Source organism: Choloepus didactylus, chromosome 5 (genome assembly GCF_015220235.1).
Source record: "Choloepus didactylus isolate mChoDid1 chromosome 5, mChoDid1.pri, whole genome shotgun sequence".
Taxonomy (NCBI): domain Eukaryota; kingdom Metazoa; phylum Chordata; class Mammalia; order Pilosa; family Megalonychidae; genus Choloepus; species Choloepus didactylus.
Window position 1 is genome coordinate 19,085,608 of NC_051311.1, and position 14,180 is coordinate 19,099,787.

The window sequence follows — 14,180 nt, forward strand, 5'->3', positions numbered from 1 at the left end:
CAGGCTCAGTTTTCCTTCTGAATCATGTTACAGTGTTGGGGAAGTGCCTTAGCCTCTCTGTGCCTCATTTCCCTAATCTATAAAATGACCTGGTGGAAGTAGACAATCCCCGGTATTTTTTCTAAATCTAAAATTCTGAGTCCTGTGTCAGTTATTTCTGTTAGTGATAAGTACTGGGTTTTTGTTTGTTTGTTTGTTTGTTTGCAGTTTTAAGAATAATTGTGAAGTGCTCATCTTACCAGGATGGGGAAAGGTGCTAACAGTTACTAACTTATTATGCACCAGACACTTTTACAACATCACCTCATTTAATGCCTACAATCTTTTGACCAGAGTGCTCTGAAACCCTGCTTTCTAGATGAGGAAACCGAGGGGCTGTGTCCTAAAATAAGGAACAGAAGAGGAAGAACAGATGTGGGGGTGGATAATAGGCTAGCTTTTAGACGTGCTCCAAAACTCAAGAGACAATGAGGGCTGGCTGTTCAGATCCGGGACGCCCTGCATATCATGGTCTCTGCAGCCATAGGAGGGGGTGAGATTTAAAAAGGAGGAAGGAGCCTAGTAAGAAGGATCTTAGGGAATATCTGAACTGGTGTGGCATAGAGAATGGGGGGTTGAGAGTGAACAAGAGGGCAGAGGTACAAGGGGCATTATGAAAGAAGACAGAGAAGAAAAGCCAAAGAGGCAAGAGCAGAATCAGAAGAGAATATATGGTCACTGAGGCCATGGGAGGAGAAAAGTTCCAGAAACAGGACACAGTCAAGCAGCTGCAGTGAAGGGAGCTGGTGACTAAAGTCGGTGATGGAATGATGAGTAAACAGGAACTGTGGAAATAACCTGTATGCTCTGGAAAACTTTGCTGCTGAGGCTGAGTGGCCAGCCTGATAGGAGGAAGCCAGGAGAGACACATGTCTTCAAACCCAAGAGAAAAAGAGTTTTAAGAGTTTGTAGCCAACTTCCTGTAAGGACTGAAAGGTATTCACTTGGGATGTCAAGGTGGAGTCCTTGGTGAAAGAGAAGGGAGAGGCGGAGTGCGAAACAACTTTTAGGAAGTTAGGGGTGGTCTGGAGAAGGGTAGTGCTTCCACTGAAGGTGAGAGGGGATGGTAGCTGCAGATTCCTTGCCAGGGAGGAAGAAGTAAGAGGGTTTCTCTGCGGAGAGCACAGGCGAGGGGTGGGAAGAGGGCTGAGAGGATGAGGGAGGTCTGAAAAAGTTGGGGGAAGGGTTCCTGGTCATTGCAGAGGGTCCAGTGGGTGTCTCACCCTCCTCCCTCCTCATCTGGCTGTGTGTATATCTGTGTATATCCATATACCTGACAGTCAACAGTGTCGGAATTATCTAAGGGAATAACCTTATTATTTGGGACAGATTATATCTGTCCTTCAGATAAAATCCTGTTAACCTACAGTCTACCAATTCTTGTATATCAGTGGACCTTTGGACACCAGGTTATTTGATAGTGTGGTCATGATAGGAGTAGGTGGACCAGATGACCTTCTTCAATCTAGCTCTGAAATTCTGTTATTCTATATTCTGTAGTTTAAATTGTAAGATGTAGACTATTTGAAAGATCCAGACCAGTCTTTCTTTAGAAATAATCCATTGTTGGGCTTCTCTCTAATTCGGACTGTTCTCTGCTCCCCTTTTATGTCACCTGCTCCTCCCACCTAGAGTTGCCATTCTAGGTAAAATCTGTCTAAGTTAACAATATGGTTAGACCCGTCCTTTTCAAGTAAAGCATTGCCTTAGGTATTTTCTTTTATATACTGCTAAAATGTTACAGACACTTAAGCATAAAACACATTCTTATCAGTTTTTTACTGACCATGCTTAATGTATTTTTTATTTAACAGGTACTTCTGTGTTTCTTCCTGCACTGCTCTAAGGCCTTACAAATATTAACTCATCTATTCCTTATAACAGCCCTGCAAGGTGTAGGGTCTGTTGTTTCCATCTCTGTTTTTCAGAGAAGGAAATTGTGCTGCAGAGGTGGCGGCTAAGTCACTTGCCCAGAACACAAGGCCAGGTCTCCAGTGAGCTCCCGCTTCAGCACCTTCTTCCTAATCCTGTGTGCTCTGCTCATTCTCTATCACCCCAGCTTACTGTGTGGTTTTACCTACAAAGACTGTACCTAACGGCAGGAGTCTGTATGTGTCACCTACACACACAAGCATAGAGGTTTTTTTCAGAAACATGGGACATGATAAGTTGTCTGGCCAATTAATGTCTCGATTAAAACTAAGAGCCATCCAGCACACCATGTGTTTATTAACAATATGTCACTGATTAGAATGCCCTCCTCAGTGAACATGTGTGATGTGTGTCTGGATTCAGAGGGCACTGCAGCAGCTTTTAAAGTCAATGTCACATGTCATGTGTCAGTCACTGGACAGTGGTCTTGGAGTCTAGACCAGCTCGGTGCCCTCCCTCTGCCCCAGCTGTGAGGAATAGTTCAAAGCAACATGGAAACAGGAAAGCAGCCCTGGCAGCAAGAGTGTTTCCAGTGACAGGGGTGTTTCAGATCGAGAGAAGTTTACATCCACGAATCTCATGGTCCTGACGTTCAACAAAATTCTCACCTGGTATATAGAGATTACTATGTACCTGGTATATAGATTGATGTCTAGTAATCATATTGCTCTTATCTTGCACTGCAGATAAGAATCTTTATAGTTTAATACTTGGGATTTTTGTTTAGCTTACAACCTTTTAACAGTTTGGATGAATTAAATAATTAAAATTTAAAAGTTGACTTAGGAAACCCTAAATAATTGGAGAGCTGAGTTGGTGTCCCCCTGGCAACTGTGGGCACCGACACTTCAGCACTTAGTGCCAGGTGCCCGCTCACAGCTGGGGAGATCCCCAAGCCAGCACCGGGCCCACAGCAGGACAGTTTTGGGTTAACCCTGTAGCCCAGGGATGCTGCTGTCAGTTAGCCAAAGAAGGCAGCACCTTAGGTAATGAGGAGACGTGAACTCTGCTCACCCAAGGGGATCCCTCTCCTCTTCTTCTTGGCAGAGGCATCACGGCTGTATTGTCTTAGGGAAACCATTCGTTCTTTTCCTTCCCATCATACTTGAATCTTCAAGGAATTTGCTTCAGAGGAAATAGCTGAAACACCACGAGGAACAGAAGTGGATTACTATTGTCCTTTTGCTTCATTACTTGATATTATTCATAAAGCTAACCCGTATCTAAAAATTCATCAGTCCATTGGTTAATGACTGCATGTTTATGTAGCACATGGTGTGTTGAGGTTCTTGTTGCTTATAGTAGATTTTGCACCTGTGGAGAAAATTTCAAAGATTTTTAAAGCTTGCCACCCATATTAATAGTTGTTAGATTAGGATTTTTTAGTACTTCCTATGTAACTTAAATATGATTGCTGCAAGAGCTTAAAAAGAGAAAGAAGATTGTTTTTAATGCCTTTAGATGGTCTTAATGAGAATGTTGTGAATGATTTGATAAATGTGAAAATGCCATGTTAAAATTGACATTTAAGTTGTAACTTGAACTTTAGGTGCTTTTCTCTTAGACGGGCACACAAAAGTGTGAGCATAAGTGAAGCTAGAGAATGGCCCTTCTCTTTTGAAGTTCCTGACTTTGGTTATTTCCTCTTGACCCACATACTATTTATATAAAACCGGTGCTCAGGAGGGTCATAATGTTTCGGTAAGGCAGTGCCCTCTAGCGGTATGTTAAGAAATTGCCTACCCCAAATAGTGACTTACCATTTATTATTTAGTTTTGAGAGGAGATTGTTTATAACATCATTTTTATATTTCTTGGGCTGATGCAGATTTTTATAGTTTTATTTTATTACAGAAGAAGCCTTATTGCATGAGAAGTGAATTTCAAAGTGTGGAACAGGGCATTTGGTTTATAATTAGTCTTGGGGCTTCCTTTATGTTCATCAAATATGTATACAAGGGTTTTGTTGGAGATGGACAGGCCAGGGAGACAATCTTAAGATTTCACCAAAGGGAGTGGGATTTTTTGTTTTGTTTTGTTGTTGTTTTGTTTTTTTGTTACTGAGAATGATACTTAGACTGTTGTGTTGACATATTACGAGGCAAATGAAAATTTGGCACTTGTTCAGATTATTTGATTTTGAGTTTTCTTTCTAACTTCCTTCTGAGCAAGAATCATCCAGATTGATGTCTAGTAATCATATTGCCCAAATAGTTACCAGAACTCTAATTATCCGTTAGTTAGATGTCATCAATTAATAATTTAAATTGTTTTCTTTACCAGTACATTTGACAAGTTGGTCTCAGTTCTAAAGTTCTCCAAAGAGCTCAATGTTATATATAATTGTGAAAGAACCAGTAAGACTGAACCAGCATGCTACCTGAATGTCATTCATTTGTTGTATTTCCAGAAGTCTCAGATAATCTTCCCCTTTAAAAAGATTTTGCCCCAAACAAAGGAATACTTTTCCTTTATCTCTTCATTTCCTGAAAAGCAGATTAACCAGGAAATTAGCTGCATTTTCCATGATCCCCAAATCCAGTTTATCTCCAAGAGTAGAGAAAATGGGTACAGTGGACTCTTGGATTGTTGGGGTATAAAACCAAGACGCCCTTATTTATGGGCTTCCTTTGGTCTAGTGAGAGGTATACTGCAGAATTTCACATATTCCCCAGGGCAGGTGGGCATTTGGACTCTGCAATAGCCTCTTGGATTCTTGGTTCCAAGAATTTACTGTTCCCCTGATGAAGAAGGTTTGGAACTAGGGGTAGTTTGGTGGCTTTTATATATGGGAGCAAGAAATTTTGTTTTATGAATAGAGTGCTTTTGAACTGTATTTGGTAGTGGGGTTAACATTTCTTGCTAAGGCATTTTTTCATCTGCGGTCAGGTCTCAAGTTAAGGGGATGATGTTCCGTGGGAGAATTTTGAGCCCTGTATAATTGTCATTGTCTTTTTGCCCATTGTTTTCTAGCATCCTCCAGGACAAATAGCAAGGAAATACAGCTCCTGCTCCACTATTTTCCTAGATGATAGCACAGTCAGTCAACCAAACCTCAAGTATACAATTAAATGGTGGGTATACACATTTTTGCCTAACCAAATGCTTTTTTCTGTTCCTTAAGCTGACAGCTACACTAGTTGGTTTGGGGCCTGAGCGTGGGAAGATGGGAGAAGGGGAGGACATTGATTATTGTAGAAATCTTTTTAAAGAATGATTTTGGTAGTTAATGTTGTGGGATGTCAGATACTTGTGCCTATTACTATTACATAAAAACCTCTAAATTTTTAATTGTTTTAAATGTAGATTATCTGAAATGCCTTTTTTATTTTTATGCATGCTTTCTACCCTCCCACTTTTTGTTGAAGCCATTCCAGCACAACTCTGCTAGCATTTTACCTTCTAAATAAACGAGGCTTCTGGGGTCATAGTTAAGACCCCCTTGGGCTCTAGTAGAAGGCAAGCAGTTGGGAATGGAAATTGGCCCTTGGCTGTGTTACTGACTGGGAAAGTTTGGGTAAAACTTTGAGATCCTTTTAGGAATGGGAGTCTTCGGATAAAATCCTTTCATTTCCTTATTTTAAATGGATGGTAAGAGGGTGAGGTTTTCCCTATGAAGTTCCTGCTAAAATCCTGACAATAACCCTCCATGGGGGTGGCAGATACCTCGAGGTGCCTGAGGTCTGGTCAGAGGCCCAGTCAGGAAAAATCTGGGGTATCTCTCTCTCTACTTGTTTAAGAAAGTGCGCACAAGCTTAACAACCTATGAAGTCAGTGTTAACGCTCCTCTGTTAGGAAGTGTTCTTCTATTTCATTGGGCCCGAATGTGATCTCAGGTGACTGTCAACGGCAGCTTCGGTCAGGAGGGTGCGGTGATGGTTTCCCGGGCACAGCAGGCTGCTCTAGGTGGAAGGCAGAAGTCGGGCCACTTAGAGAGAGGCTGCCTGTGGATATACAAGTTCTTCTGGCCTGTGGGGTCGCATGTTTCCATGGTCTAAGTGGTGTTTAGGCCATCGTAAATGACTAGTGAGCATAGTCCCTAATAATCAGAGAGGCAGCTGGGGAGAAAAGTGTGCATAATAATTGCTCCACAGTGCAGTTATCTGGGTGACTGTTCCTGAGTCACTTAAATACCTTTGGGCCACAATTTACTGCCTGGAACCGGGAGGCGCAGTAACTCTTGGAAGCATTTTTTAGATTAAGTAGTTATCAGTTGTGGAGAGAAATGGAAAGCCCTGAAGACCTGTGCACACCATGCAGCTATTATTGGCACCTGCTCAACCTTGAAAAAGCGCAAGTGCAAGCTGTTTTCCTTTAATCCTGGAATCCTGCTTCACAATAAGCAAAGCAAAGTAGAACAGAATGGTGCGTCTCTTTAAGTGGCAGCTGGGAGCCTGCTGGGATTCACAACTGGATCTCTGTCAATTGGTCAATGTGGTTCACCCTTTGATGACTTAAAATCACAAAATCACGACCACTGATTATGACATAGATCCTCAGAGCACGAGTGGGAACACTGCGATGGCTATTTGATAGTTCAGTGATTGAGTTTTGGTTGCGTGAACTTACAGACGCGCATTTGTTTAAGTCAGTGGTTCACAGCCTTGGCTGCATGCTAGAATCACCTAGAGAACTTTAAAAAAACACTGAGGGCTGGCGCTCACCCTAGAGATCCTGGTCCAATGTGTAGCCTGGGTATCTGAATATTCCCCCCCCCCAGAAGATTCTAACGGGCAGCCGTGTTGGAGAACCACCTACGTAAATGGACAGCTGTCTTACCATTTCCCCACCAAAGGCCTCTTGGAACTTTTAAAATAAACTGTGTGTTATTGAGCAGAGGAAACAGGAAGCAGGAACAGTTTAGACAGCTGCCCATCGAGACAAAACATTCAGACAGGCGGAGACTGTGGCTTCCCTGATCCAAAAGATGTCTTCTCCACACAGCCCAGATTTGAAATTCCTTCAGTCAGAGTTCATTACTTTAAAAAGCATCCTCTTTTTTGAAATGCGTGTTTGGGAGCTGGGAGCTGGGCAGCGTGGGCCCGAATTGAAGCATACCATCAGATTTCTTCCCTGTAAATGCCTGCAGTCATGCTTGGCTTCGTTATAATCAAGGAACTAGAGTGAAAACCCTTTTGAGGTGTTAGCAGGCCTGAGTGAGTTCTTCACTGGCTTTGGCTGTGTAAGGGGAAAAGGATAAACAGAAGGGAGAGGGGTGTCACAAGGGGGATCGGGACCTGCTAAATCTGAATGCCATCCTCTTTTAAAATTTTGCCTGAAGTGCATCTTATACCTGGCAAAAGGAAACTCCTTTCGTATTTGCTGTCTCTGCCGCCACCAAATCCAAGGCCTTTTTGTCCCCCAGAGACTTTGAAATTGATACCAAAATCTTTAATCCTGTAGTTCAACTTCAGCATAGGCTTAAAGGAATATTTGTGGGCTGAATTTAACTTCCTGAAAACCTTATTTCAGTGAGAATGCTCTGGGTCCTAAACAATTTATGTATAAGCTAATTTTGGAAGACTATTCACCTGTAAATCTGGGACTGCTAAAGTTCACATATTTTCAAATTCTAGTTGGCAGTATGGCAGAGAGTTGGCTGCTATTCAACCAAGGAAAAGTTGGGGCACTCCCTCCACTCTCATTCTTTTTCGTAGGCATTCGTTGTTATTTTGAGAATTTGACTTTCCCATCTATCCCTTAAATGTCAACAGCTGTGGTGTTGATTTAGCGTTTGCCAGCCACCCCTGTGCCTCTCTAGCCAATCCTCCCTACCATATCCTATAACAAGCACATGAGCAATGACAAAAGAGAAGGGCGGAGGATTTGTGGGGAGCCCATTCGCTCAGCTGGCCAAATCACCCCCGGTCCTTGCCTTCCCAGGGTTTGGCTGCAAGACCTGTGTTCTGCCTGAAGCCATCGCCACATGATCTGAGTTGTTAGGACTGCTACATGCTTTGCTAATTTAGCTCTAGGTAAAAGTAAGGCAAGTGCCATGCCAAAAACCACAAGTCTGTTTTGTTTTCTTGGGCGAGAAAATAGCATTTTCTTCTTCCCAGCTCCGTGGCAAAAGAACTTCTGCAAGCCCTTTGGCCAGATGAACTTCTGTAGTTTGTAGCACAGTTTGGTTCCAGCCCGTCCTCGGTGAGACCTCACCATTATTTGAGGACATGGCAGAACCAACCAGACCTCCAAAGCTGACCATGTGGAGTGAAGCCAGAAGCCTGGGCCTGAACTGGCCCGCAAAGCTGCACTCTACCTGAAACAGCAGCTCAGTCTTCTCACTGGCTGGGAGATAACCATGGGTGGAAATTGGCCTACAGTATGGCCCTGTTTTTCATGGATGTCTAAGGCCTATTTTTCACGGATTGATAACATCCAGACTTGCCTTCGGCATGGGGAGATAGTGACCTTGGAACCCTGGAGATTTTCACTCAGTCTGCAGAAGCCAGAAGACCTCTAGAGGTGAAATCATTGATAGGGAAATTATAACAACAGTAGATTTCAATTTAGAACTTTATGTTTGAAATAATGCTTTTATGCATTTTGTCTCCTTTGATCATAATAACAACTGTGATGTAGGTTGCATCATCCTAATTTTGTAGATGAGGGAATTCAGGCTCTGAGAGTTGAATGGACTCTGACCTAATAAAGAAGGGAGCCAGAATTTGCACCCAGGTTTGTTGCCTTCGTGGCCAGTGATATTTCTCCTGCATCCTGTTGCCTTGCAGGGGAAGCAAGAGCCATTTCCTTTCTCAGTCAGTCAAAGGGATTACACTAATCACTACACTAAACTCAGTCACATGAAACATCCAATTTAAACCAGACATTCGATTAGAAAAGCCATCATCACAGCATGACTGTTAAATGAGTGAAACTTCATTGCTCTCTGCTTTCCAGAGGCAACCTGCTAGAACAAACAGGCACAAAACCATCACTCAAGTCAGAAATCCTGGCATGCACCATGTGAACCTCATTTCTCATTTATAAAACAGTCAATCACATCAGTGTTTTCCATGACAGGGCTGTTAGTGTATATGAAAACACTTTTAAAACTGTATTATTTTTAATTCTGAAGCCCTTTCACCCCAATTGCAATTCCTTCCTCAGATTTGGTGCTTTTCAAGATGTTAGGAGAAAAGAGGAAGTATTACCATCTGCTCACGGGTCCTTTTTTTTTTTTTTTTTTAATCTTCATTTTATTGAGATATATTCACATACCACGCAGTCATACAAAACAAATCATGCATTCAGTTGTTCACAGTACCATTACATAGTTGTACATTCATCATCTAAATCAATTCCTGATACCTTCATTAGCACACACACAAAAATAACAATAATAATTAAAGTGAAGAAGAGCAATTGAAGTAAAAAAGAACACTGGGTACCTTTGTCTGTTTGTTTGTTTCCTTCCCCTATTTTTCTACTCATCCATCCATAAGCTAGACAAAGTGGAGTGTGGTCCTTATGGCTTTCCCAATCCCATTGTCACTCCTCATAAGCTACATTTTTATGCAATTGTCTTCGAGATTCATGGGTTCTGGGTTGTAGTTTGATAATTTCAGGTATCCACCACCAGCTACCCCAATTCTTTAGAACCTAAAAAGGGTTGTCTAAATTGTGTGTAAGAGTGCCCACCAGAGTGACCTCTCGGCTCCTTTTGGAATCTCTGCCACTGAAGCTTATTTCATTTCCTTTCACATCCCCCTTTTGGTCAAGAAGATGTTCTCCGTCCCACGATGCCAGGTCTGCATTCCTCCCCGGGAGTCATATTCCACGTTGCCAGGGAGATTCACTCCCCTGGGTGTCTGATCCCACGTAGGGGGGAGGGCAGTGATTTCACCTTTCAAGTTGGCTTAGCTAGAGAGAGAGGGTCACGGGTCCTTTTTATATTAATGGTGAAATCATTTGAATGAATAGATCTGGAAAGAGATTGACTTGAAAGAACAGAATCTTTCTTGTGATAGGGTGAGATCAGCTGTGGCCGTGTTTGGAACCCAGGGTGCATGCCAAGCTCTAAGCCACTGCACTCTGTAGACCTCGACGATGGTGCTGGGGGCAGGCTCTATCGGTGCCCCTGAGAGGAGCAGGGCAGCATTCGGAGGGAGCCACTCGGCCACATTCTCCAAAGTCTAAAAAGCCATTTTTGGTATCCATAAATTATAAAGTAAAACAAAAGCAGCTTACTAAAGAAGATTTGAGAAAAAGTTTTCTGGTAAAATTGAATAACCCTGCCACCTGATCACCTGGATTGGTGATCAGAGAATCTCACATTGGAAAATGGTAGACTCGCTCACTAGTTGCCATATGTTTCTTAAAACATTAGCAGCGAGTGTTGACAAGGATGAGGGGAAACATGCTGGTGGGAAAGTCCACTGTACAACCTTTCTGAAAAGACAACTGGCAGAATGTGTTGAGATCCTTCAAGTTATTAGTGCCTTTAGATCCAGTAATTCTGTTTACGGGATGTTTTCCTAGGGAAATTATATAGTTCTAGATTTCTACCAATATTTATCTGTGAAGATGTTTGTTGTGTTAATTATAACTGCAAAATATTGGAAACATTTAACTGTTCATTGTAGGGGAATTATTAAATTATTCAACAACCATATGATGGAATATAATCAGCCATTTATGATCATGTTTTTGAAGAATACTTTAATGGTAAGGGAAAGTGTTAACATAATATGGATAAAAGTGGCATGTAATCCTGTTTGTTTCTACAGTATAATTTATAGATAGATGTAAATATTCAATATATATCAAGCTAATAGTAGTTATCTTGGGATAGAGGGATTATTTTTCTTTATATTTTCTATAGTTTCCAAAATTTCCAGAATGATTATATTGTATTTTATAATCAGAAAAACATTATTTAAAAAAGAAAAAAAAAACAGGGGAGGGTAATATCTTTGTTAAATTCAGATCTTTTAAAATGTAAAATATAAATGTTAAGGTAGTGTTACAAATAAAAATTACAGTACCATTAAGCAAGTGAATGGATAAGTTGGGCAGATTGATAGAAGGTTATTGATTTAAGAGAAAAAACAGCATACTGCTGTGGGTGATACTCCCATTTGCTGACTATTATAAAGAAACTGCTAATTTTCCAAAATCATAGATAATGCGTTGAAGATTTCTAAAGGTATTTAATTTGTACAACCTGTTTTTTACACATAATGCCTGTATTTTACAAGGAGGAAAAGTGAAAATTTTTTATAGAGCAGTTTGTTTTTAAATATCACTTGAAGTATTGGTGCTTCTGGAAAAGATTTAATAATTGTTGGGAATGAGCACCAAATTGATTTACTTTGAATAGTGCATTTTCTTGATCGAAGTTCTGAATGAAATTATCTATTCAGGTGGATTGTTTGTCTTTTATTTATATTTAGCTGTTTGCCATCAGACATACCAGATATTGTATGTAATCTTGAATATGCTTATGAAACATTGAACTCCTGCATTTTTTTTTCTACAGTGTAGCTCTCGCAATATATTATCACATAAAAAACAGGTATGTGGATAATTTATTTTGTGCTAAAAGCATCACAGTTTATCTTCTTTTAATGTTTTTCCAATTTTTTCCTTATTATGTTATACTTGTCTCAACCTTTGAACTGTGTATTCTTAGCTCATATTTTCATAGAATTTCTAAAGTTAGTACAGTTTGCCAAAATTTCCCACGTAAGTGCTGAACTGCTTCTCAGTTGGAGGAAACCAAGTGGGTATTTGTGGTTGAAGCCAGCAAAACAGAACAAAGCTTGAAAATGTTCAACTTCTACATTTTTTCTTTTCTGTGTCATTTGTTTAAAATTCTATCCTTTATAAAATATGATTAAAAATTTTTTTGCTGTGTGCAACTTTAATATGAAAAAAGTGTTCAATTTCTAGTTTGAAGCCAGTAGAGGAAATTTAGGTTAAATTTATACATAAACTTTATGTACAAATTTACATAAAGTAAATTTATAGCAGAAGTCCTTTCTCTGAAACTATTGGATCTGGTGATAGTTCAGTTAAGTTAAAAAAATCAGTTAAATAGGGAATCGTAAAAATATTGATCCCTACCTACTTTAACATTTTATTTCAACATCAATCATGTAAGAATCCATTCATTTGCTCATCTTTGTTATGCAGAGCCAAGGCTTTTGTTTTGATCACAGGCACTGATTGGAGTACCACAATGTCTTGCTTTCATAAGCCAAACCTATAATTAATTGCAACTAGTTTTTTTTATTTTTTAATAGTAGGAAAATTTAGATATTGGTAAAACAAAGTGTAGACTCTTAGGTTTTGACCACATCCAGGCAACAGCAAGTTTATTTTCAGCCATTCCCTTTTATCTGATTTTTTCAAAGCATCCATAGTTTTCATAAGAACAAAATCGCTCTTATTGCAGCCATATTATTAATGAAGTATTTACTTTTGTTATGTGATTAGAATAACAAGTACACTGGTGTGAACGAGTTTAGGAAACCTTGGATCTCAGTGGGTGGGAGCCACACCACCTTCATCTGCTTTACAAAGAGAGGGGAGAGTTGGGACAAATCAGTTAAGCTGAGGTTAGATGATGGAGTCTCTAATGAACATTGTTTGGGGAAAAACAAATATTTGGAAACAAATACCTGGAAAGATAGTCTCTGTAATGACCTATTTCCATATTGTAATTGTGATATATGATTCCTTATGGTGCTTGAAAAGTTTGGATATAAGAACTTAGAAAATGTGGGCCATTGGAATTCTAAACCTTAACCAGAATAACATAGTAAAAGTGCAGATTTTATCTTCTTGTTTATTTTTATGGTATTGCCTCAAACTCTTTAAACATTTACACCGTAAATTACAATATACTTCCTCCAGTGAAACTCAGATGTGCCCTCAAACCAGTTTTGCATGAGCATGTCTAAGTGATTTCTCAGTTTTTAGACCATCCTGGATCCTGATGTTAAAGTAAGAGCCAGCTTTATTGAGTGTTTACTGTGGCCGCTCTGATCAGCTCTTCAATGCTTTATCTCATTTAGTTTTTATAACAGCTCTGATAGGTGATACTGATATTATCTTCATTTTAAAATAGAGATATTGAGCTGCAGAGAGATTAGATACTTTGCCTGAGATTGCACAGCTAGTAAATTGGGAACTGAGAATTGAACTCACTCTACCATATAGACATTTAATCATATGCTCTCCTGGGTTAATAGTGATAAGTTGGGCCAAAAGCAAGTGACCGCAAGTAGAGAAAGTCCGACTGAAAAAGCAAACTTTTTTTAAAAACGTGCATGATTAATCTACAGGGTGTAACTGAAGGTCTCTTGGGGAAGAGGTGGCGTAACTGCATGATGACTTTCTCTTTGATAACTCCTGCTGGCCAAACTTTTGAATTGATAGAAATGGTGCTATTCAGCTGGGACACCTATCTTTTAATGGAAGTGAATAGAAACAATCCACTCCTCAGAGGATTCCATTTTTTTCCTAAGTCATATTAGCTCAAGTTCAAAATCCTCATTTTTATTTTTGAACTTACATGTTCTTTAGGTTTATTTCTGGTGGATGTTTCTCTCGAGTGACCACATGACTTTTCAGGGGTTCTTGTTCATCGGGAAAATTGACCAGGGCTGAGCTGTCTGGGGAGCTGGCATGAAGAGCCAGGCTTTGTCACACACAGGGCACCTGGGGTTTCTTGTCATGGGTGATAGTGAGGTGAGGGGCCAGCTGATTCTTTATAGCCAGGGTCGTCATTAAAGGAACTGTCACCAGGTGCATCCAGAAGGACAGCTCTTTAGGCTGTCAGACACCCGCTGGCAGTCTGGCCTGTTTGAACATTTCTTTCCTTTGGGTTTATCTGAATCGTTGAGGCCTATACTTGAGCACAGGTGTGACTGCCCAAAGCTTAAAAAAAAAAAAATCTGCAAATGTAGGGATGAAAATTAAGCTATTTTGTCAAGCTCTTTCCTTCACTTTTACTTTTACACAGCTGGTAAACTTATAGAGCGGAAATTGTAATGCTTGCTCTGATGGGAGTATGTTAGAGTCTGTAGCTTTCTGATATTCTTAAGCACAATTGACACTGAAAGGACAGACCATGGAAATTCTAGGATATTACCAAAATCAGTGGCTTCCAAATTTGTTTTTTAAAGAAAAAAATTTAGGCAAAACGTCAGTGACATAAAACAGATGAAAGTAGAGGTGTCTGTCATTGATGATGTGAGGAT

At 40.2% G+C, this 14,180-nt stretch overlaps 1 protein-coding gene across 2 annotated transcripts in view; it reads left to right on the forward strand.

Moving 5' to 3' along the window:
* CCNY (cyclin Y) overlaps positions 1-14,180 on the forward strand; it is a 214,857-nt gene that overhangs the window by 171,442 nt on the left and 29,235 nt on the right. For both annotated transcript variants that reach the window (XM_037835656.1, XM_037835657.1), the window contains 2 exons: positions 4,945-5,045; positions 11,453-11,488. In XM_037835656.1, the coding sequence (XP_037691584.1) occupies positions 4,945-5,045; positions 11,453-11,488 (137 nt within the window). The remainder of the gene's footprint in view (positions 1-4,944; positions 5,046-11,452; positions 11,489-14,180) is intronic.